Genomic DNA, 22273 nt, shown 5'->3' with positions numbered 1-22273 from the left:
GACTCACACAGGATGATGTTCACTATAAGCAGAATGGAGAGAGCTTTTCAAGAGCTCACCAGCAAACAGCAAGGACCAAGGTCAGAATTTTCTGACTTTTAGATCCATTTTCACTTGTAGATATTCCTTCAGGAGACAACAAAAACCTTACTCTCACATTTTCTACAGCACTTCTTCAAATTAAATGGGAGCGTAAGATAAATCACATGCAATTCAACTTACATCCAACTTTGGTGACACAGACCTCGTTCCTGCTGTGTCTGTGTCTTCTACCTTTAGTTCTGAGCGTTCCTGAACAGCAGGAGGAAGGAAATAATCATCTGGAGTCAGGAATTCTTCAGACTCACTGGGATATGAATTTAAGGAACAAGGTAATTCTCTTGAATGCCCCTGTGAAAGACACTAGCATGTAAGATGCTGTCTCCACTCTCTATTGAATATACATTTTAGTCCATAATGTCAAACTGCATTAAATGCTATGATACATAATTTGATCATTATGCATTTCAACCTCATTCCTACTCTTTGTGTTACTCTGACAGCTCATAGAAGAGGAAAGAAAAGAACAAAAAAAGTCAGGATGACTGCTGGTCAGATCAGAACTAAAAAGATGGCTGCCTCAGTAGCTTGATGAGGAACAACAGGAGACTGTTCTAAACTGTTTTACAGGTGAATAGCAGCAACCAGATTTGTTGGAACACTTATACATACCCTAGAGACAATCTCAATTTGTTGAGAAATGACTAAATTCTTATGATTAGATGATCCAGATTCTGCCTGTTCATCTTGCAATGATGACTGGCAACTTCCCCCTAGAATGTCAAAATAGAATACAACGATTAGGGCAAGAATAATAAGAAATGAGTGGTCTGATGGAATAAAACTGCACTGTCTCAAAAAAATATGAAGAAATAAGTTAAAAGACATTAATCAAAACGGGCAAAGTTTTTCTTATTCCTTTATCCATAACCATTACAGAAGCACTGTCCAATACTGCTGATAAAGCAGAAAATTGATAGCAATCCAATAGAAAGAAATAAGAGTGAGAGCATATTCAAAGATTTAAAAGCTTCAGCTCTCACATGCTGGTATGTGGTCATCAATGATCATGAATGGTCTCCAAGCTCACTGAACATTTCATCCATCTATTAATGTACAATATTGAAGTGTAGGTTGCATTCACCACTGACTGAGCCACTTGGCTTTGCTTTTGGGGAATGACTCTGGAAGAGAAATGGCCAATCATTCTAACAAAAATCACAGAAGCTGAAATCTGATGGGAAATAGAGACCAAAAAAAAAAGAAAATCGTTTTTTCAGTCTTACCTCCAGAACTTCTGAATAGAGAGTCCAGATCACTCTCCTCAGATTCAGATTCATCCTCACAGTCCACATTCCAGGGCTCAGCACTGTCCCTTGTATACCATCTATACCTGTGTTGGTCTTGACCTTTTTGGGCTCTACTTGTGACATGTTGAAATGCTTCCTTAATACTCTCCACTTCACTTTCAGACGTACAGTCACTGGCTAGATGTGGAGCAATCAGTTCTAGTCGTCCTGAGGCCACTTTTCTAGCCATTTGCCTTACTTCAGCTACACAAAAAGAACAAAGTTAGCAGCTCACACAACACAGTCTGGACTCTGAAACCTTTCCCTGTGTTTCTCTGTGTCTGCATACTTGAAAATGCTGAAGTTACAGCCTGTGCGTTCCTTTATAGTGAAAAGAGCTGGAAGCTTCCTTCTATTTAAGTTTACAACCTGCATAAACCATACAGATAAGCCTCTTTTTATGAGCAATCTCTGTTAGTTTGCATTCTCTATTATTCATTCTGTACTGCCATCCACTGGCCATTGCTATGTTACCCATTCTAAACTCATGTTCTCCTACCCTTACATCCTTCTAAAAAGAGACATATATTCTTCGAGCTTTATAATCCAACTGTATTAGTGTGGTTGTGATTACTCCATCTTTCCAGTGTGTAAGACACAGGATTCTACTAATTTGCTTTTTTCCTCCAAAAACAGACTCACAGAGCAACAGCAATCAAGGCCAACAGACCTTTCTTAGACGACAAAAATGTATTAAGTTTTAATGCACTCCACTGCATTAAAGTTTGCTGCCGTGAATGCTGAGTCAACACTGATTTACTTACTTGTCCATTCTGGTTGCATCATCCTTCTCTCCCCATTTTTTTTCGCGCTGTGAATTTCAGGTGCTGGTTTTGGATAGCAACTGTAATAAACCATAATAAGACATGACAGGTTTTTGTCCCCCTAAGGTAGGGCCGAGTCCTACACCTGTGAAAGCTACAGTGTTCCTACTGAGAACTGAATGAGGCTGTGTACAGAGAGAAGAACCCTTACTACTAACTTCAATATTAGATTATTCTCCTTAAGCACGGTCACACTTCCATAATGCTGACCTCCAACAGCAAAGCATTTGCAATTTGAACATCATTTTTAGAAGTGCTTGCCCAGTTGCAGCAGTTACCTTCTCAGCCCAGCAGCTGACAGTGAGTCACAGAGCAGTCCTAATAGGACAGAAGGCTTTTGCCATCTTCAATCCTGGATGTATCCACTCCAGGGTTAGGGTTGTGGCTGTGGCAAGATGAATCTACTACACTTAATTTTTGTGAACACAATCAAAACTCACCACCTCTCTTCTTTGCTTCCACTTGCAGCAGAATGTGAGTTGTTCCCTCTCTGATACCGAAAGTTGAACTTATTTTCCCATCTAGCAGATATACGTGGGAGTAAATGCTGAAATGAGTCCAACAAGCCGTGATTCAGCACACTGGGCACTCCATTACTGTCTATGAGATATACTAAAAACTGGACGAGACAAACTTCATTCCCTATGTTTCTCTTTGCTGAAAGGACAGCAATTCCAGAACTTAGCCTTGCAAATACTCTCCTCTAGATTTATACCAGCTTACATACACTTAAATGACCCAAGATTAGTCCCATAGCAGACAACACAGACTTCTCCTTCTTTTTTACTAAGCATATCAACTGTTTATTCTTAATAATGAAAATGATCTAGAAGTCTTTATGAAGTGACAGCTTATATGCTTGTATCTCCTTCAATAAAAGAATACCAAAAGAAAACCAAACAAAAAACAAGCCCTCACACTTTCCCATTTTAACACAAGATTTTATTCCCTCCTCAGCCACTGTTACACATCTATCTATCTATCTATCTATCTATCTATCTATCTATCTATCTATCTATCTATCTATCTATCTATCTATCTATCTAACTCTTCCCTCTTCTTGAACACCATTCATAACCACATCCCTTTACCATAAACCTGCTCCAAGTTCTACCTCGTGGTCCAGGTCCACTTGATCATCGAGGCTTTTCAACTCCCTGAAGCTGAGATCATGCTGGCTGTTTTCATTTTTACTTTCACTCCTCTGATGAAAGCACTTCCACTTTTCATTCTGAACTGCCCACATTTCTTCTGTCACATTTGAAACAGACTGGAAACTATCTCCACACAGAGCTCCTTGTGAATGGCACGTCACCAGAGGTGGAATATAATCCCTTGATGGCGGACCTTCTGCCTTCCATAAAGAAGTGTTAGCTGCAGAAAAAGGGCTATTGGTATTTTGATAAATACTATCAGATCTGTTACAGGGTGTGTTGTGAAAAACTTGCTTAGAGAGCCGACTGTTCCCAACCTCCTGCAGAAGCTTCTTTTGCTTTTCAGCTGCCTCTAATTTGTCCAGGTTCTTCTCTGTTCTGGACAGGGACTCTGCCACCTGCTGCAGCATGCTCTGAACAATCTTCAAATCAAGGACACATTTACTGATGTGATGTTCATTTGAGGGCAGAGTAATCCTCCTCCTGCCAGCATCACCTCTCACCTGTGCCAGCGTGCTCAGGTCAGAGGCCTCACTTTTTCTTTCCTCCTCTTCTGTAGTGTATTCTGCAACTGACTCTGAAACGCCTCCTTCCTCATCAACTGGCTTCTCCTCACAGTACATCCCAGGGGACAAGAACATGTCTCCAAGGACATTCTCATCTTTTTCCTTTTGCTGCCTTTTTTTATCATCTTCTGTTCGATTTAATTCAGCTCCTTTTTCCAGGAAGCCTTCATGAAAGTCAGGACAACTGGCAAAGACTTCATTCATTTCGAAGCTACAGAGGCTGTCATCCACATCACTGACGCTGCAGGTCATCTGGGTTTCAGAAGCTGCATCATCAGTGTTTTCCTGTGCATCCAGCTGCACACTGGTGGGTGCCTCAATGTCCACTAAGGTATTATTCTCTTCAGGAAAAGCAGGGCACCTTGGGGCAGCAGAACTGGCTGGAAAAATGTGATGTTAAGGTTTAGCTATTGCTCCAGATGTCCATCAGACACAATAATTTTATACTTTTAAGGAATCGACACCTTTGAGACATTACATAAGCAGCACTTAACACCTCTGTTGAAAGCAGTGTGCCTGAATTCCAATTATTAACCAGACAAAGAGCCTTGAGTTTACATTAATTATTAACTAGAAGTCAAGTCTAAACGCTTTCTTTACTCAAACTATGTCACAAAATCTCAAGATGCTCACACTTTAATTATCCACATCAGATCTCCATGGACTGGGGGAGCACACAAAGTAAAGGACACACAACACCTTGCTAAAAGAAACTTACCAGCCCCTGTTGACCCTCCTTTGTTCAATTCCAGTGTTCTCTTCCGGTAGCTGAAAGTTGACGACAAACAGATGTTTATATCTGCAAAAACAGCAGGTCTCTGGGCTTTTGCCATTTCATCAGCATGACAACTCTGAGACTTACTCAAGTCCTGTAACACAAGAATCACTATTAAAGACTTCTACATTTGGAAACCTAGTGCCTCTACCTTCTATTTTCAGGTGGTTGGCCTCCATCATCAAAGAAAGATGCTCAATGTTCAGATTTCACATAAAAAAAAAGCTTCCCACGTAGATTTAAGCAGAACAACTTAAATCCGAATGGACATAAAACCACCATTCAAAAACCAGAAAAAGGACATAATTCTACGAGTCACCTTTAAATCATTTTTCAGCGTGAACTGAATGTCCTGAAGGTTCATGGTGCGGTTCCTCTGTTTAGATTCAAGCCCTGACTTTACAATGTCATAATAGGGTACAGGAAGTCTGACATCTGCTTCCAACTGCTGTCCTGAAATCACGAGCTGTTTAATTACTGAGTCTTCAATACCATTCCAAGGAAGGGTCTCTGCAATACACAACCAGACACTTCATGTCACAAGTTGTATCTTAATGTTAACGGAGAGAGGGAGAAAAGAATCAAAGGATTATTACTGTCTGCACGTCCTGTAATTTATAATTAAAACTATATAAATCTAATTACTATTTGTAAAACTACTACATTTCACTAAAATAAGAACAGCACTCAGTCCAGTCTGGCATCTCCTCTCTATCTTAGTCAAACACAGACCCATACAGGGAGCTGTGCAGAGGACAGTAACACAGTAACCCACGCTCTATATTGTTCATTCCCAACCAGCTCATCTTCTAGGTTTAATTTCCAGGCTAATTGCTCCACTGTCAAAACAGTCAAAGGCAACACATATTAGAAGTTTTCCTATATGAGAAAATCTATAGAAGCTCATCTTATACATTGCAAATAATTAACTGAATGCTTTGCTGTCCTTGCACAAAGGAGATAAACAGCCCAACAGCACACGTAAGATTTTATCTCTGTAATACATGCCATTAATCTCATTCTTTAGTTAAGCAATTTAAAGTTTTTCAGTGCACTTTACAAGTCTCCAACAGTCCTTGCCACTGCCATCGACATCTGCTTTTTGCCAGGAGTGTTTCTCCCCCACCTTAGCTCTATATGCACAATAACTGCAAGGTTTTATGCAGCAACATAGGGAAAATAAACAGCCTGCTCTGAGAACATTCAGTGAGCTACCCTGCTGACAAAAGCCTAAGCCTACACACATACCTGTCAAGGCTTCTTGCATTACTGTACAGAAACTATAAATATCTGATTTCACTGTGACGCTCTTTTCAAGGATTACTTCAGGAGAGCACCATTTATACAGCTGGGCTGGCACAGGAATGCGGGTCAGATCACTGTGTTCTCCACCATCCTTGCTACATGAAAGGGAAAAAAAAGTCAGTAAGTGTTTTTGCTCCAATGGAAATATGCAGAAAGGAAAATGTTGTTTATTGCCTATTTTGCTCTCAGTGAAGTCTAACTGATCTTTGACTTCCTTCCTAATCAGACTTCACCGCAGGAAAGAAGAAAAAAAAACTAAGTATAAAGTAGTTTACCTCAATAAAATGTACAGTGCCCCTCAAAAACTGAGAACGTCTCTCTCCTATAATTCTTTTGCCTGACTCAGAGGCAGAAGAACATCCTTTTTGATGATTAGATATCTACTAATCGCTTTCAATTTAGCACTAACTTTGTCCTTATGTTTCCACAGTAAGGCAATCCTCTACCTCTCTATCATGTACTCCATGTTGCATAGCTTTGCTTCACCAGAAGAAACAATCTGAATAGCATAGGAGGAAATTGTACGGTGGATAAATCCACGGGAGTGCAGGAAACGCAGAGCATCATTAATTTGAAGGAGAATGTGCAGGATTGTCTCCATGCGCAGCACTGGGAATTCTGAACGCTGAAAAAAACCCAAACCAACACTATCATTGATTTTGCACTGCAGGTCTTCGAAGCCTGATGTAGTGAGAAACCACTGTTGTATGTTAGGAGGCAAAGAAAGCAAAATGAAACATAGTACTTGAAAAAATCACATGAACTGCACCTGCTGAACAGTGTTCTGGGTACCAAACTATACCAATACATTAAGCAGTAATTAAGATAAGAGATACTGACTATGTCAAAATTCACCCTGTAGCACAATCTGCTCTTCAACGCTTCTGCCTTTAGCTGCAGGCCCTGCAGTATCTTACAATATATATTACAGTAGTAATACAGCTGCTTCTATTCAAACACTCAAACAAGTACTGTTTAAGAAGCAAGTATTCCAATTACCCTTTCATGGAGGATGCTGTACAAAGAACCAAAGTTGACCCTCTCATACACTAAACGGGTTTTCTCCAAATCACTGGACAGACAAACAGACATCAACTGCAGCAAATGGGGATGACGGAGTTTACTGCAAAGGGAAAGGAAATAAGCTGTAGTGAATCTGAGATCAAAAGAGACAGTCCTGCCCTTCTAGGTCTTTTTAACAATAGTACATGAATCCTTTCAACTTATCATCTAAACAGACACACTGTTGCTTCTAGGGGAATCTAAGTAAGCTTTGAATGAAACATGCAGTGAAGCATTTCCTCTGTATTTTACATAGGGGAGGAAATGGAGTAGGAAGAGATAGAAGAAGAAAAAAAATACTGTATCTCTCATTTGGAGAGAAACCAGAAATGCAGCCTGACAGCTTGAGGTTAATCACACTTTCTCCCATTCACACACCCCAGGAGCACTGACAGCCACTGCACATTCATTGCCTCTTACCTACTGTGCTCCTGCTCTGCAATGAGAAGATCAGCTAAGCGTAGCTTACTACAGTTCTGATGGGGCTGAAAGCTGAGTTCCTTCACTGTCACTCTGCTGCTCCCCCACATCAAGCTACAAGGAGAAGAGTATCTGCAATATGCTCTTTATAGAAGTTCTTTTTTTATAAGTACCACTTATAAAGACCTTCGTGAGACTCCTGATGTTAGAAACAATGCCCTTATTTTGATCACCCATGCAATAGTATGGGTGAAACAGCAATGAAACACTGATAACAGTGAATAACCACCTATGTGCTGGAAGGAGCAAGAGCAACCCACAGATACCAAAGGAGTCTAAAGACAACCAGTGGACTGCAAAGTAAAAACATTGTGACAGAAAGTAGTGGAATAGTATAGAACACACAATGAAAGCAATCCAAACAAAGCACCTGTTTGACAGTTTGCTGCTTTATAGTAACAGCTGCACACAAAGGGCTGAAGTCCCTTTGATGCCACTCACTTTGTCATGATCATGTATGGTCCAACACGGTAAGAAAACGTTGGTTCATCATCTGCCTGAACCACTTCTTTTTCCCCAATGATAGGGAGAGATGCCAAGTACCCCAGATGGCTGCTGCCTGCAAGATAGAACTGAAACAACACCAGCACATAAACCAAAAGTGACATTCCAGAGGCATCACATCTACCACAACGCAGCAAAACCTTTGAAGCAATCAATGCAATGGGAACGTTAACCAAAGCACTGCAATAAGATCTTAAGGTATCTAGTCTAAAGCTTAACTTTCTGGTGAATATGACATTAGGAAAGCAGAAACAGTCACAGCAAAGGTTTTATTCTTTGTCCTATATCAGCTTCCTCCAGTAAGGCTAATTAATTAATAGAGGTCTGAATATCAGATTTCTACAGCTTTTTTCCCCCTCCACAGGGCTTTCCTGTGAAGAACACAGAACTAAAAATAATAGAAACACTATTATCATTAGAAAAAACATTACCTATAGCATCTTACCTTCCCAAATCCAAAGCTATAGATGCTCTTAGCTGCATTAACTCCACCTTTCAGAAATCTACCCAGAGGACTGTCAGCATTCCTAAGTATCAAAAACATACAAACAACAGGAGTAACTAATATGTTGAGGCAAAGAAAGGGCACAGAAACAAAGCAGCAGCCACGTATTTCCAACATCATGCCTGGTCCCACACAGCAGGTGTAATGCAAATGCTGAAATCCCAAACTATTGTGCAAGTAAGTAAAACCTTGAAAAGTAGGCTGTTATGATAAGTATTTGTATATACCATATATACGTCAGTAGTGCACACACATATATATAGACACCCTGCACCACTTTTTCTTCACTAGCATGTATTCTTCCTAACATCTGAGATAAAAGCTCATGAGTGGTTGGAAACAGTGGCCAAAAAGGTCAAGAAATAAGTGGCTGGTTGACTGTAAAGAGGAAAGGGAACTGGGGTTTCCTTTTACCTGGTGTAGGGAACCTGCTTTGGCAGAGGGGTTGGACTTGATGATCTCTGGAGGTCCCTTCCAACCCCTAAGATTCTGTGTGATTCTTTTATGATAACACGGAGGAAAACAAGAGAATATATTCTTACCCTTGAACAAGGCCACTAAACCTGGATGGGCTGGAAACCAGGGCTTTAGATGAGTAAATCTTTCTCACTGGATCATAGGGAAAATTCTGAATGGCAGCCTGCATGTGGAATGTGCAGCGCTGTATGAATTCCAGCATCTGGGTAGGGGAGGGAAGGGAAAAGGTTACTTGAGAAGTTCAAAACCAAGGTGCTGTCATGCTCCTCTCATACAGGTACATGTGATGGTCCTAACACATACAAGCCACCTATTTCTCCCTGAAACGCTGGAAATTCTTCACTTTAAGATGTGAACCCAGCACATACTCGACGTACACACACTCCAACCAACACCCACCTGAGCACTGCTTTCTTTCCCAGCTGACATAGCCCAGCACTGCGGATTTCTCCCACCTTCATCGTGCACTCTCAGATCACCTCCTTCATCCAGTAACTTGCTGAGAATCCACTGACTGCCTGAGAAAGCTGCTGCGTGGACTGGAGTGCTTCCATCATAACAGCGACTGGAGAGCAATGAAGCAGAAATGTTACAGCCAGGACATCCCACAACCAAACAGCTGAGGGGAAAAAAGCCACATACCTACAGTGTTTATGTATAGCAAAGCAGGAACATGTACCACAACACAAGGAAAATTAAGCGTTTGCTTAACTTTGAGGAGCTTTGCATAATGCAGACTAAAAAATCTAACAGATTCACTATTAGCTTCAATTTAAATAGAGAAATATTGGTGTACTTAACTGGTTAGGGTCCGAGCCATAATCCAACAGCACATCCACTATCTTACCAAGGCCCAGCAATGCAGCAGTGAAAAGAGGGGTCTGGCCCAGGGAATTGACAGCATCAACAGAAGCACCTGCAAGGAAAACAGACCTGAATGGGAGCGAATTGATCCCTATAGGAAAAAAGCAATGAGTGGATTGCTAACAAGGAAAGTGACTGTTGTGCCCCTGTTGAGATACAGGGAACAGCCAACAATGACGATCTCAAGGTCTGTTTTTTACCACTTCATATAAGGCACAACCCACTCAGCCTGTGTTCTCTCCCTCCCAGCCCCAACTCATGGGACAGGAACGGTCATCAATGACGAGCGGCTCCCGCACAAGGGAGACCCGGCATTTGTTCTTGTTGAACCTCATCCCGTTGGCTTCAGCCCAGCTCTGCAGCCTGTCCAGATCCCTCTGCAGGGCCTTGCTGCCCTCAGGCACATCCACACTCCCAGCCAATTTGGTGTCACCTGTGAACTTACTGAGGGTGCACTCAGTGCCCTCATACAGGTCATCAATAAAGATGTTGAAGAGGACAGGTCCCAGCACCGACCCCTGTGGGACACCACTCGTGACCGGTCACCAGGGTCCCTCTGTTCTTTAATTCCTGTGCAATTCCAGCGAGTCCCCCCGTCCAACCCCCAGTTCAGGGCCCATCCTCGGGCTCCTGCCCGCACTCCCGGCGCCATTTCCCAGCCCTGTGGCTCATCCCGGCTCTCGGGGCGGCTTTAATCCCGGCTGTCCCCGTTATCTCACAGGGTTGTGGAGCAGCTGCTCGCTGTCAGCGCAGCCCCCGCTCCCGGCTGGCTCAGTTCCCCGCCCCATCCCGAGAGCGGCGCTCGTGATTGGTGGAGAGTGTGATGAATATGCAGATGAGGGGGCGTGTCCCCGCCCCAGGTTCCCGCGCCGCTGTTGCGCGGTTCCGTTGCGGGGCCGGGGGTGGCGGGAAGCGGCGGGAGCGCGGGTGTGTGCGGGGAGGGGCGGGGCCGGGCCTGGAGCGCGGCTGTGTGGCGGGGCGAGCGGCGTCCGTGAGTTGTGGGGCGGTGGTTGTGGGTGGGGTGGTTGGTGCCGGGGGTGCTGGGTTAGGACTATACTTTCAGGGATCATTTCTGTAGTTGGTAACTAGAGGAGTGTGATCGAAAGTGTCCGGCGTCACAAGCCACGAGGAGGAGCAGCGTGTTCTCTCCTGAGCGCGAAGCGGGCGGGCGGTGCTGCTTGTGCGGGAGCCGCTCGTCATTGATGACCGTTCCCGTGCCACGAGTTGGCACTGGGAGGGAGAGAACACAGGCTGAGTGGGTTGTGCCTTATTCGTGGTTGAAGAGCAGATGCAGTTGGGAATGGGATTGTGGCGGCACGGAGCTGTGTGCTCTGCTTCCTAGTACAGAACATGGAGCTGCACAACAGCGCTCATTCACACTCCCAGCACTAACAACGTGGGGTAGTTGATCTCTGCTCTTGTGAGGCCCCATCTGTTGTACTGTGTCCAGGTGTGGAGCCCTCAGTACAAGACATGGAGATTTTGGAAAGGGTCCAGAGGAGGGACAGGAAGATGATCAGGGGGCTGGAGCACCTCCACTATGAGGACAGGCTGAGGGAGTTGGGTTTGTTCAGCCTGGACAAGAGAAGGTTGCGGGGTGACCTCATTGCAGCCTTTCAATACCTGAAGGGAACCTACATCCAGGAGGGGAGTAAACTCTTGGAAAGGGCTGACAATAGCAGGACATGGGGAAATGGTTTTAAGTTAAAAGAGGGAAGATTTAGGTTGGATGTCAGGGGGAAGTTCTTCACTAGGAGAGTGGTGAGGCCCTGGAACAGGCTGCCCAGGGAGGTTGTCGATGCTCTGTCCTTGGAGGTGTTTAAGGCCAGGTTGGACGGGGCTCTGGGCAACCTGATCTACTGTATGTGGGAGTTTGGTGGCCCAACAGGTACTGAAAGGCTGCAGTGAGGTCACCCCACAACCTTCTCTTCTCCAGGCTGAACAGGCCCAGCTCTCTCAGCCTGTCCCTGCCAGGCAGGGGGTTGAAGCTTCATGATCCTTGAGGTCCCTTCCAACCCGGGTCGTTCCGTGGCCGGTGAGTCTCACCTCTGTGCCTGGGAAGATGAGGGAACAGATCGTCCTGGACAATATGCTCTATCACATAAAGAATGAGCATGTGATCCGAGACAGCCAGCACGGCTTCACCAGGGGAACGTCATTCTGCTCTTGAACCGCGAATAAGGCACAACCCACTCAGCCTGTGTTCTCTCCCTCCCAGTGCCAACTCGTGGCACGCGAACGGTCATCAATGACGAGCGGCTCCCGCACAAGCAGCACCGCCCGCCCGCTTCGCGCTCAGGAGAGAACACGCTGCTCCTCCTCGTGGCTTGTGACGCCGGACACTTTCGATCACACTCCTCTAGTTACCAACTACAGAAATGATCCCTGAAAGTATAGTCCTAACCCAGCACCCCCGGCACCAACCACCCCACCCACAACCACCGCCCCACAACTCACGGACGCCGCTCGCCCCGCCACACAGCCGCGCTCCAGGCCCGGCCCCGCCCCTCCCCGCACACACCCGCGCTCCCGCCGCTTCCCGCCACCCCCGGCCCCGCAACGGAACCGCGCAACAGCGCCGCGGGAACCTGGGGCGGGGGCACGCCCCCCTCATCTGCATATTCATCACACTCTCGACCAATCACGAGCGCCGCTCTCGGGAAGGGGCGGGGACAGCCCTGTCAGCGCTGTTCAGGCCGCACGGAGTTGCTGCAGTTCCCGCACTGCGCATGCTCACTACACACAACGGACGCTGTGCTGTGTGATGTGCCCCGGGGAACAACCTGCTCTATGGGGTGCGGGATCCCGGAGCTTCTTTAGGCCCCTCCATGTCTGTGATGGTGATTCTGCCCGAACCCTCCTGTGTCACCAGCTCCAAAAGCTGCCCCGATCCCAGGGCAGCGTTACAAGACCAGGAACAGCCACAACAGCCCCCAGGCGCTGCCAGAACACAGCACGTTCCAACCATCCGTCCCTCTGCAGAGCATAAAGCACCACACAGCGGCCATACAACTGACAGCCTGAACAGAACCACCCGGGTTGGAAGGGACCTCAAGGATCATGAAGCTCCAACCCCCTGCCTGGCAGGGCCACCAAACTCCCACATACACTACATCAGGTTGCCCAGGGCCCCCGATCAACCTGGTCTTGAACACCTCCAAGGACGGGGCACCCACAACCTTCCTGGGCAGCCTGTTCCAGGGCCTCACCACTGTCATCAGAGAATCACAGAATCACAGAATTATCAAGGTTGGAAAAGCCCTACAAGATCATCTAGTCCAACCATTCCCAATACTTCCTGGCTAAATCATATTCATCAACACAACATCCAGACGTTTCTTGAACACTCCCATGGTCGGTGACTCCGCCACCTCCCTGGGCAGTGCATTCCAATGCCTGACCACCCTTTCTGAGAATACTTCCTAATGTCCAGCCTGAATCTCCCCTGGCGCAGCTTAAAACCATTCCCTCTAGTTCTATCATCGACTACACTTGAGAAGAGGCCAAGCCCCAGCTCACTGCAACCTCCGTTCAGGAATTTATAGAGAACAATGAGGTCTCCCCTGAGCCTCCTCTTCTCCAGGCTGAACATTCCCAGCTCGCTCAGCCTCTCCTCATACAGCCCCATTGTGCTCCAGACCCCTCACCAGCTTCGTCGCCGTCCTCTGAACACGTTCCAGGGCCTCAATGTCTTTCTTGCAGTGAGGGGCCCAAAACTGAACACAGCACTTGAGATGCGGCTGCACCAATGCCGAGTACAGGGGGACAATCACCTTCCTGTTGCTGCTAGTAACACTGTTTCTGATGCAGGCCATGATGCCATTGGCCTTCTTGGCCACCCGGGCACACTGTAGGCTCACGTTCAGCCCAGCATCAATCAGTACCCCCAGGTCCGTTTCCTCTACACAATCCTACAGCCACTACACCCCAATAATATTGCACCGCCTGGGGTTGTTGTGGCCAAAGTGCAGGACCCGGCATTTGTTCTTGTTGAACTTCATCTCGTTGGCTTCAGCCCAGCTCTGCAGCCTGTCCAGATCCCTCTGCAGGGCCTCGCTGCCCTCAGGCACATCCACACTCCCAGCCAATTTGGTGTCACCTGTGAACTTACTGAGGGTGCACTCAATGCCCTCATCCAAGTCATCAATAAAGGTATTGAAGAGGACAGGTCCCAGCACTGACCCCTGGGGAACACCACTCATGACTGGTCTCCAACTGGATTTAACTCCATTTACCACCACTCTCTGGGCCCGGTCCTCCAGCCAGTTCCTTACCCAGCCGAAAGTGTATCCATCCAAGCCACAGGCTGCCAGCTTTTGCAGGAGAACAGCATGGGAGACAGTGTCGAAGGCTTTGCTGAAGTCTAAGTAGACCACATCAACAGCCTTTCCTTCATCCATCAGATGGGTCACAGTATCGTAGAAGGGGATCAGATTGGAACAGGAACAACAGTTTCCAGGCACTGCCAGAACACAGCACGTTCCAACCATCCGTCCCTCTGCAGAGCATAAAGCACCACATAGCGGCCATACAACTGACAGCCTGAACAGAACGACCCGGGTTGGAAGGGACCTCAAGGATCATGTAGTTCCAACCCCCTGCCTGGCAGGGCCACCAAACATACACCTTTACTAGATCAGGTTGCCCAGGGCCCCGTCCAACCTGGTCTTGAACACCTCCAAGGACGGGGCATCCACAACCTCCCTGGGCAGCCTGTTCCAGGGCCTCACCAATCTCCTACTAAAGAACTTCCCTCTGATATACAACCTAAATCTTCCCTCTTTCAACTTAAATCCATTTAGCCTTGCCCTGCTGTTATCGGCCCTTTCCAAGAGTTTACTCCCCTCCTGGATATAGGTTCCCTTCAGGTATTGAAAGGCTGCAATGAGGTCACCCCGCAACCTTCTCTTGTCCAGGCTGAACAAACCCAACTCCCTCAGCCTGTCCTCATAGTGGAGGTGCTCCAGCCCCAGATCATCTTCCTGTCCCTCCTCTGGACCCTTTCCAAAATCTTCATGTCTTTCTTGTACTGAGGGCTCCACACCTGGACACGGTACAACAGATGGGGCCTCACAAGAGCAGAGTAGAGAGGGACAATCAGCTCCCTATCCCTGCTGACCACCCCTGTCCTGGTGGAGCCCAGGATCCCGTTCGTGGCTGTAGCTGCAGCACAGCAAACAGGGTCAGGGAGCAAGACGGCCCCGCTGTGACCTCCAACACGAGGCAGCAGCCAAACCCACTCTGCTCTTTCACCGTGACTAAGGCACAACCCACTCAGCCTGTGTTCTCTCCCTCCCAGTGCCAACTCGTGGCACGGGAACGGTCATCAATGACGAGCGGCTCCCGCACAAGCAGCACCGCCCGCCCGCTTCGCGCTCAGGAGAGAACACGCTGCTCCTCCTCGTGGCTTGTGACGCCGGACACTTTCGATCACACTCCTCTAGTTACCAACTACAGAAATGATCCCTGAAAGTATAGTCCTAACCCAGCACCCCCGGCACCAACCACCCCACCCACAACCACCGCCCCACAACTCACGGACGCCGCTCGCCCCGCCACACAGCCGCGCTCCAGGCCCGGCCCCGCCCCTCCCCGCACACACCCGCGCTCCCGCCGCTTCCCGCCACCCCCGGCCCCGCAACGGAACCGCGCAACAGCGGCGCGGGAACCTGGGGCGGGGGCACGCCCCCTCATCTGCATATTCATCACACTCTCCACCAATCACAAGCGCCGCTCTCGGGATGGGGCGGGGAACGGAGCCAGCCGGGAGCGGGGGCTGCGCTGACAGCGAGCAGCTGCTCCACAACCCTGTGAGATAACGGGGACAGCCGGGATTAAAGCCGCCCCGAGAGCCGGGATGAGCCACAGGGCTGGGAAATGGCGCCGGGAGTGCGGGCAGGATATCAATGCTGCGTTGCAACACCGGAGGCCAAGAGTTCGAATCCCCCTGTGGCGCAAGTGGTCGAAGTGCCGCTCTGCTACACACAGGCTCAAGTCCCGGGGGCTGGACTCGATGATCTCTAAGGTCCCTTCCAACCTACACGAGACTGTGAGACTGTGATGATGATGATGATATGACCTGGGAGGAGTCACGCTCCTGTGTCCTATGTTATTCTCCTGCAGAAGCTGCAGCACGTGGATTGGATGGATACACTCTGGGCTGGGTAAGGAGCTGGCTGGAGGGCTGGGCTCAGAGAGTGGTGGTGAATGGAGCTAAATCCAGCTGGAGATGAGTGGTGTTCCCCAGGAGTCTATCGGTGCTGGGACCTGTCCTCTTCAATACCTTTATTGATGACCTGGATGAGGGAATTGAGAGCACCCTCATTAAGTTTGCGGATGACACCAAATTGGCTGGGAGTGTGGATCTGCCAGGGGTTAGCAAGGCCCTGCAGAGGGATCTGGACAGGCTGCAGAGCTGGGCTGAATCCCATGGGATGAGGTTCAACAAGACCAAATGCTGGGTCCTGCACTTTGGCCACAACAACCCCAGGTGGTGCTATAGGATTGGGGCGGAGCAGGTGGAGGATTGTGTAGAGGAAATGGACCCGGGGACACTGAGTAATGCTCGGTTGAACACGAGCCGAGAGTGTGCCTGTGTGGCCAAGAAGGCCAATGGCATCACGGCCTGCATCAGAAACAGTGTTGACAGCAGGAGCAGAGAGGTGATTGTCCCCATGTACTCAGCACTGGTGAGACCGCACCTCGAGTGCTGTGTTCAGTTTTGGGCTCATCAGTACAAGAAAGACATTGAGGCCCTGGAACGTGTTCAGAGGAGGGCTACAAAGGTGGTGAGGGGAGCACCCCCAGGTCCTTCTCTACAGAGATGCTCTCAAGGACCACTCCTCCCAGCCTGTACAGGTGCCTGGGGTTCTTCCAGCCCAAGTGCAAAACCTTGCACTTTGCCGTGTTGAACCTCATTAGGTTCACCCGAGCCCAGCTTTCCAGCCTGTCGAGGTCCATCTGAATGGCATCTGTTCCTTCCACTGTATCAACCGCACCACTCAGCTTGGTGTCGTCAGCAAACTTGCTGAGGGTGCACTCCATTCCCTCATCGATGTCATTAATAAAGATGTTAAAGAGCACCGGTTCCAAGACAGACCCTTGGGGGACACCACTCGTTACCAGCCTCCACCTGGACATTGAGCCATTGACCACCACCCTCTGTCTGCGGCCTTTCAATCAATTGCTTATCCATCGAGTTGTCCACCCATCAAATCCACTTCTCTCCAATTTGGAGATGAGGATGTGATGGGGGACCATGTCAAAGGCCTTGCTCAGGTCCAGCTAAATGACATCAGTTTCCTTCCCTTCGAACACCAACACCATCACACCATCATAGAAGACCACAAGATTAGTTAAGCATGACCTTCCCCTGGTGAAGACGTGCTGGCTGTCTTGGATCACATGCTCATTACTTATGTGATTGAGCATGTTGTCCAGGAGGATCTGTTCCATCATCTTCCCAGGCACAAAGATGAGATCACTGGGCACAGAACGACCCAGGTTGGAAGGGACCTCAAGGATCATGAAGCTCCAATCCCCTGCCTGGCAGGGCCACCACACTCCCACATACACTAGATCAGGTTGCCCAGGGCCCCGTCCAACCTGGCCTTGAACACCTCCAAGGACGGGGCATCCACAACCTCCCTGGGCAGCCTGTTCCAGGGCCTCACCACTCTCCTACTAAAGAACTTCCCTCTGATATACAACCTAAATCTTCCCTCTTTCAACTTAATTCCATTTCCCTTTGTCCTGCTGTTATGGACCCTTTCCAAGAGTTTACTCCCCTCATGATTATAGGTTCCCTTCAGGTATTGAAAGGCTGCAATGAGGTCACCCCGCAACCTTCTCTTGTCCAGGCTGAACAAACCCAACTCCCTCAGCCTGTCCTCATAGGGGAGGTGCTCCAGCCCCCTGATCATCTTCCTGTCCCTCCTCTGGACGCTTTCCAAAATCTCCATGTCTTGTACTGAGGTGGAGCACACCTGGACACAGTACAACAGATGGGGCCTCACAAGAGCAGAGATCAACTGCCCCACGTTGTTAGTGCTGGGAGTGTGAGCGCTGTTGTGCAGCTCCATGTAGGAAGCAGAGCACACAGCTCCGTGCCGCCACACTTCCCATTCCCAACTGCATCTGCTCTTTCACCGTGACTAAGGCACAACCCACTCAGCCTGTGTTCTCTCCCTCCCAGTGCCAACTCGTGGCACGGGAACGGTCATCAATGACGAGCGGCTCCCGCACAAGCAGCACCGCCCGCCCGCTTCGCGCTCAGGAGAGAACACGCTGCTCCTCCTCGTGGCTTGTGACGCCGGACACTTTCGATCACACTCCTCTAGTTACCAACTACAGAAATGATCCCTGAAAGTATAGTCCTAACCCAGCACCCCCGGCACCAACCACCCCACCCACAACCACCGCCCCACAACTCACGGACGCCGCTCGCCCCGCCACACAGCCGCGCTCCAGGCCCGGCCCCGCCCCTCCCCGCACACACCCGCGCTCCCGCCGCTTCCCGCCACCCCCGGCCCCGCACCGGAACCCCGCAACAGCGGCGCGGGAACCTGGGGCGGGGACACGCCCCCTCATCTGCATATTCATCACACTCTCGACCAATCACGAGCGCCGCTCTCGGGATGGGGCGGGGAACGGAGCCAGCCGGGAGCGGGGGCTGCGCTGACAGCGAGCAGCTGCTCCACAACCCTGTGAGATAACGGGGACAGCCGGGATTAAAGCCGCCCCGAGAGCCGCGATGAGCCACAGGGCTGGGAAATGGCGCCGGGAGTGCGGGCAGGAGCCCGAGGATGGGCCCGGAACTGGGGGCTGGACGGGGTGTGCCCCGGTGGCGCAGTGGTAGCAATGATGCGTTGCAACACCGGAGGCCCTGAGTTCGAATCCCCCCTGTGGCTCAAGCGGTCGAAGTGCCGCTCTGCTGCACACAGGCTCGAATCCCGGGGGTTGGACTCGATGATCTCTAAGGTCCCTTCCAACCCGCACGAGACTGTGAGACTGTGATGATGATGATGATGATGATGATATGTCTTGGGAGGAGTCACACTCCTGTGTCCCATGTTATTCTCCTGCAGAAGCTGCAGCACGTGGATTGGATGGGTGCACTCTGGGCTGGGTAAGGAGCTGGCTGGAGGGCCGGGCTCAGAGAGTGGTGGTGAATGGAGCTAAATCCAGCTGGAGATGAGTGGTGTTCCCCAGGAGTCTATCGGTGCTGGGACCTGTCCTCTTCAATACCTTTATTGATGACCTGGATGAGGGCATTGAGTGCACCCTCAGTAAGTTTGCGGATGACACCAAATTGGCTGGGAGTGTGGATCTGCCAGGGGTTAGCAAGGCCCTGCAGAGGGATCTGGACAGGCTGCAGAGCTGGGCTGAAGCCCATGGTTCAACAAGACCAAATGCCAGGTCCTGCACTTTGGCCACAACAACCCCAGGCGGTGCTATAGGATTGGGGCGGAGCAGGTGGAGGATTGTGTAGAGGAAATGGACCCGGGGACACTGAGTAATGCTCGGTTGAACATGAGCCCACAGTGTGCCTGTGTGGCCAAGAAAGCCAATGGCATCATGGCCTGCATCAGAAACAGTGTTGCCAGCAGGAGCAGAGAGGTCATTGTCCCCATGTACTCAGCACTGGTGAGGCCGCACCTCGAGTACTGAGTTCAGTTTTGGGCTCCTCAGTACAAGAAAGACATTGAGGCCCTGGAACGTGTTCAGAGAAGGGCGACAAAGCTGGTGAGGGGAGCACCCCCAGGTCCTTCTCTACCGAGCTGCTCTCAAGGACAACTCCTCCCAGCCTGTACAGGTACCTGGGGTTCTTCCGGCCCAAGTGCAAAACCTTGCACTTTGCTGTGTTGAACCTCATTAGGTTCACTCGAGCCCAGCTTTCCAGCCTGTCAAGGTCCCTCTGAATGGCATCCGTTCCCTCCATTGTATCGACCGCACCACTCAGCTTGGTGTCGTCAGGAAACTTGCTGAGGGTGCACTCCATTCCCTCATTGATGTCATTAATAAAGATGTTAAAGAGCACCGGTCCCAAGACAGACCCTTGGGGGACACCACTCATTACTGGCCTCCACCTGGACATAGAGCCATTGACAACCACCCTCTGTCTGCGGCCTTTCAACCTATTGCTTATCCATCAAGTTGTCCACCCATCAAATCCACTTCCCTCCAATTTGGAGATGAGGATGTGATGGGGGACCATGTCAAAGGCCTTGCTCAGGTCCAGATAAATGACATCGGTCGCCTTCCCTTCGTTCACCAACGCCGTCACTCCATCATAGAAGGCCACAAGATTAGTTAAGCATGACCTTCCCCTGGTGAAGCCATGCTGGCTGTCTCGGATCACAAGCTCATTCTTTATGTGATCGAGCATGTTGTCCAGGAGGATCTGTTCCATCATATTCCCAGGCACAGAGGTGAGACTCACCAGCCTGTAGTTCCCCGGGTCCTCCCTGCTCCCCTTCTTGTATATGGGAGTGAGAAGAAAAAGACCAGTGAGACATGTCAACATTGCTATAGTTACAGTACAGCTGGGATAACACAGCTGGGTGTGTAGTTAAGACAATACTGCTGCGTACACATAAGGGAAAGGGAGCCAAACTCCCACATACACTACATCAGGTTGCCCAGGGCCCCGTCCAACCTGGCCTTGAACACCTCCAAGGACGGAGCATCCACAACCTCCCTGGGCAGCCTGTTCCAGGGCCTCACCACTCTCCTAGTGAAGAACTTCCCCCTGACATCCAACCTAAATCTTCCCTCTTTTAACTTAAAACCATTTCCCCGTGTCCTGCTATTGTCAGCCCTTTCCAAGAGTTTACTCCCCTCCTGGTTATAGGTTCCCTTCAGGTATTGAAAGGCTGCAGTGAGGTCACCCCGCAACCTTCTCTTGTCCAGGCTGAACAAACCCAACTCCCTCAGCCTGTCCTCACAGGGGAGGTGCTCCAGCCCCCTGATCATCTTCCTGTCCCTCCTCTGGACCCTTTCCAAAATCTCCATGTCTTTCTAGTACTGAGGGCTCCACACCTGGACACGGTACAACAGATGGGGCCTCACAAGAGCAGAGTAGAGAGGGACAATCAGCTCCCATCCCTGCTGACCACCCCTGTCCTGGTGGAGCCCAGGATCCCGTTTGTGGCTGCAGCTGCAGCACAGCAAACAGGGTCAGGGAGCAAGACGGCCCCGCTGTGACCTCCAACACGAGGCAGCAGCCAAACCCACTCTGCTCTTTCACCGTGACTAAGGCACAACCCACTCAGCCTGTGTTCTCTCCCTCCCAGTGCCAACTCGTGGCACGGGAACGGTCATCAATGACGAGCGGCTCCCGCACAAGCAGCACCGCCCGCCCGCTTCGCGCTCAGGAGAGAACACGCTGCTCCTCCTCGTGGCTTGTGACGCCGGACACTTTCGATCACACTCCTCTAGTTACCAACTACAGAAATGATCCCTGAAAGTATAGTCCTAACCCAGCACCCCCGGCACCAACCACCCCACCCACAACCACCGCCCCACAACTCACGGACGCCGCTCGCCCCGCCACACAGCCGCGCTCCAGGCCCGGCCCCGCCCCTCCCCGCACACACCCGCGCTCCCGCCGCTTCCCGCCACCCCGGGCCCCGCAACGGAACCGCGCAACAGCGGCGCGGGAACGTTGGGCGGGGACACGCCCCCTCATCTGCATATTCATCACACTCTCCACCAATCACGAGCGCCGCTCTCGGGAACGGGCGGTCGCAGCGCCCTCTGCTGGTGCCGCTCGCTCCGACACCCGCGTTGCTGTGCGGGTTGATGTGGCTGAGCGGCACCGCCAGGGGCCGGGTACGGGTGAGTCACTGAAACAGCACAACGTGATTTAACGGCCCAGTAACATATAGGAAAACTTAACTTCAAGCCTTTTTCCCTTTTATCATCAGACAGGAGCATACGGCTCAAAGCAGAGCTTTCCCACAAGTCCCTAACCGCGTTCTTACCTTTCTTCAGGATCTTCCTCACCGTCCCGCAGTTCCCGTCCCGCACACTGTGGTGCAGCTCCGCTTCCAACGAGTCTCCTTTCAACGTGCCGAGCTGCACCGGGCAGGGGATGGGCAGCGGGTGAGCCATCCTTAGCACCGCAAGGCGAGGCTGCACAGCGCTGCGGCTCCACTCAGGCTCCAAGAACCTCAGGCGGTGTGTCCATCAGCAGTGCCAGCCCTGCCCGCACACACAGGATCGCCATCACTGTGCTGTGGTGCCCGCACACCGAGGCCCCGCCATCCCGCACCGCCTCGCACCCAACGGCCGCGACCCCCGGTCACGTGCCCACGAGCCTCGCGCCTTTACAACCCGCGCGTGCGCAGACACTTCCCTCACCCCCCC

At 50.2% G+C, this 22273-nt stretch overlaps 1 protein-coding gene and 5 non-coding genes across 18 annotated transcripts in view; 1 reads left to right on the top strand and 5 right to left on the bottom strand.

The window, feature by feature from the left end:
- TEX14 (testis expressed 14, intercellular bridge forming factor) overlaps positions 1 to 22250 on the bottom strand; it is a 32616-nt gene extending 10366 nt beyond the window's left edge. For 6 of the 13 annotated variants that reach the window (XM_015880905.3, XM_015880906.3, XM_015880908.3 and 3 more), the window contains exons 1-18: positions 21889 to 22250; positions 9842 to 9956; positions 9440 to 9605; positions 9106 to 9242; positions 8504 to 8585; positions 7996 to 8126; positions 7495 to 7608; positions 7012 to 7135; positions 6459 to 6637; positions 5956 to 6107; positions 5027 to 5217; positions 4651 to 4801; positions 3327 to 4312; positions 2653 to 2759; positions 2153 to 2232; positions 1326 to 1592; positions 712 to 812; positions 223 to 390 (exon numbers count right to left, since the gene is read on the bottom strand). In XM_015880905.3, coding sequence (XP_015736391.2) covers positions 223 to 390; positions 712 to 812; positions 1326 to 1592; positions 2153 to 2232; positions 2653 to 2759; positions 3327 to 4312; positions 4651 to 4801; positions 5027 to 5217; positions 5956 to 6107; positions 6459 to 6637; positions 7012 to 7135; positions 7495 to 7608; positions 7996 to 8126; positions 8504 to 8585; positions 9106 to 9242; positions 9440 to 9605; positions 9842 to 9956; positions 21889 to 22018 — 3381 coding nt within the window. In that variant the 5' untranslated portion in view covers positions 22019 to 22250. Of the gene's footprint in view, positions 1 to 7; positions 127 to 222; positions 391 to 711; positions 813 to 1082; positions 1224 to 1325; positions 1593 to 2152; positions 2233 to 2652; positions 2760 to 3326; positions 4313 to 4650; positions 4802 to 5026; positions 5218 to 5955; positions 6108 to 6458; positions 6638 to 7011; positions 7136 to 7494; positions 7609 to 7995; positions 8127 to 8503; positions 8586 to 9105; positions 9243 to 9439; positions 9606 to 9841; positions 9957 to 10349; positions 10742 to 21888 lie in introns of those variants that run through there. The other 7 variants (XR_014936460.1, XR_014936459.1, XR_014936462.1 and 4 more) reach the window with 6 other exon arrangements.
- LOC116654260 (small nucleolar RNA U3) lies at positions 10952 to 11164 on the top strand. The gene has a single exon (XR_004309354.1). It is a non-coding gene; the product is annotated as a small nucleolar RNA U3 (small nucleolar RNA).
- Positions 12093 to 12305, bottom strand: LOC146757385 (small nucleolar RNA U3). Its single transcript, XR_014936614.1, has one exon. It is a non-coding gene; the product is annotated as a small nucleolar RNA U3 (small nucleolar RNA).
- On the bottom strand, positions 15174 to 15386 carry LOC146757384 (small nucleolar RNA U3). The gene has a single exon (XR_014936621.1). It is a non-coding gene; the product is annotated as a small nucleolar RNA U3 (small nucleolar RNA).
- LOC116654268 (small nucleolar RNA U3) lies at positions 18069 to 18281 on the bottom strand. Its single transcript, XR_004309364.2, has one exon. It is a non-coding gene; the product is annotated as a small nucleolar RNA U3 (small nucleolar RNA).
- LOC146757383 (small nucleolar RNA U3) lies at positions 21169 to 21381 on the bottom strand. The gene has a single exon (XR_014936620.1). It is a non-coding gene; the product is annotated as a small nucleolar RNA U3 (small nucleolar RNA).
- Positions 22251 to 22273: the final 23 nt, after the last annotated feature.

Source organism: Coturnix japonica, chromosome 22 (genome assembly GCF_054131305.1).
Source record: "Coturnix japonica strain WE chromosome 22, WE-NBRP24, whole genome shotgun sequence".
NCBI classification, from domain to species: domain Eukaryota; kingdom Metazoa; phylum Chordata; class Aves; order Galliformes; family Phasianidae; genus Coturnix; species Coturnix japonica.
Note: the sequence above shows the minus strand (reverse complement) of the source record. Positions and strands in the feature narration are given on the sequence as shown.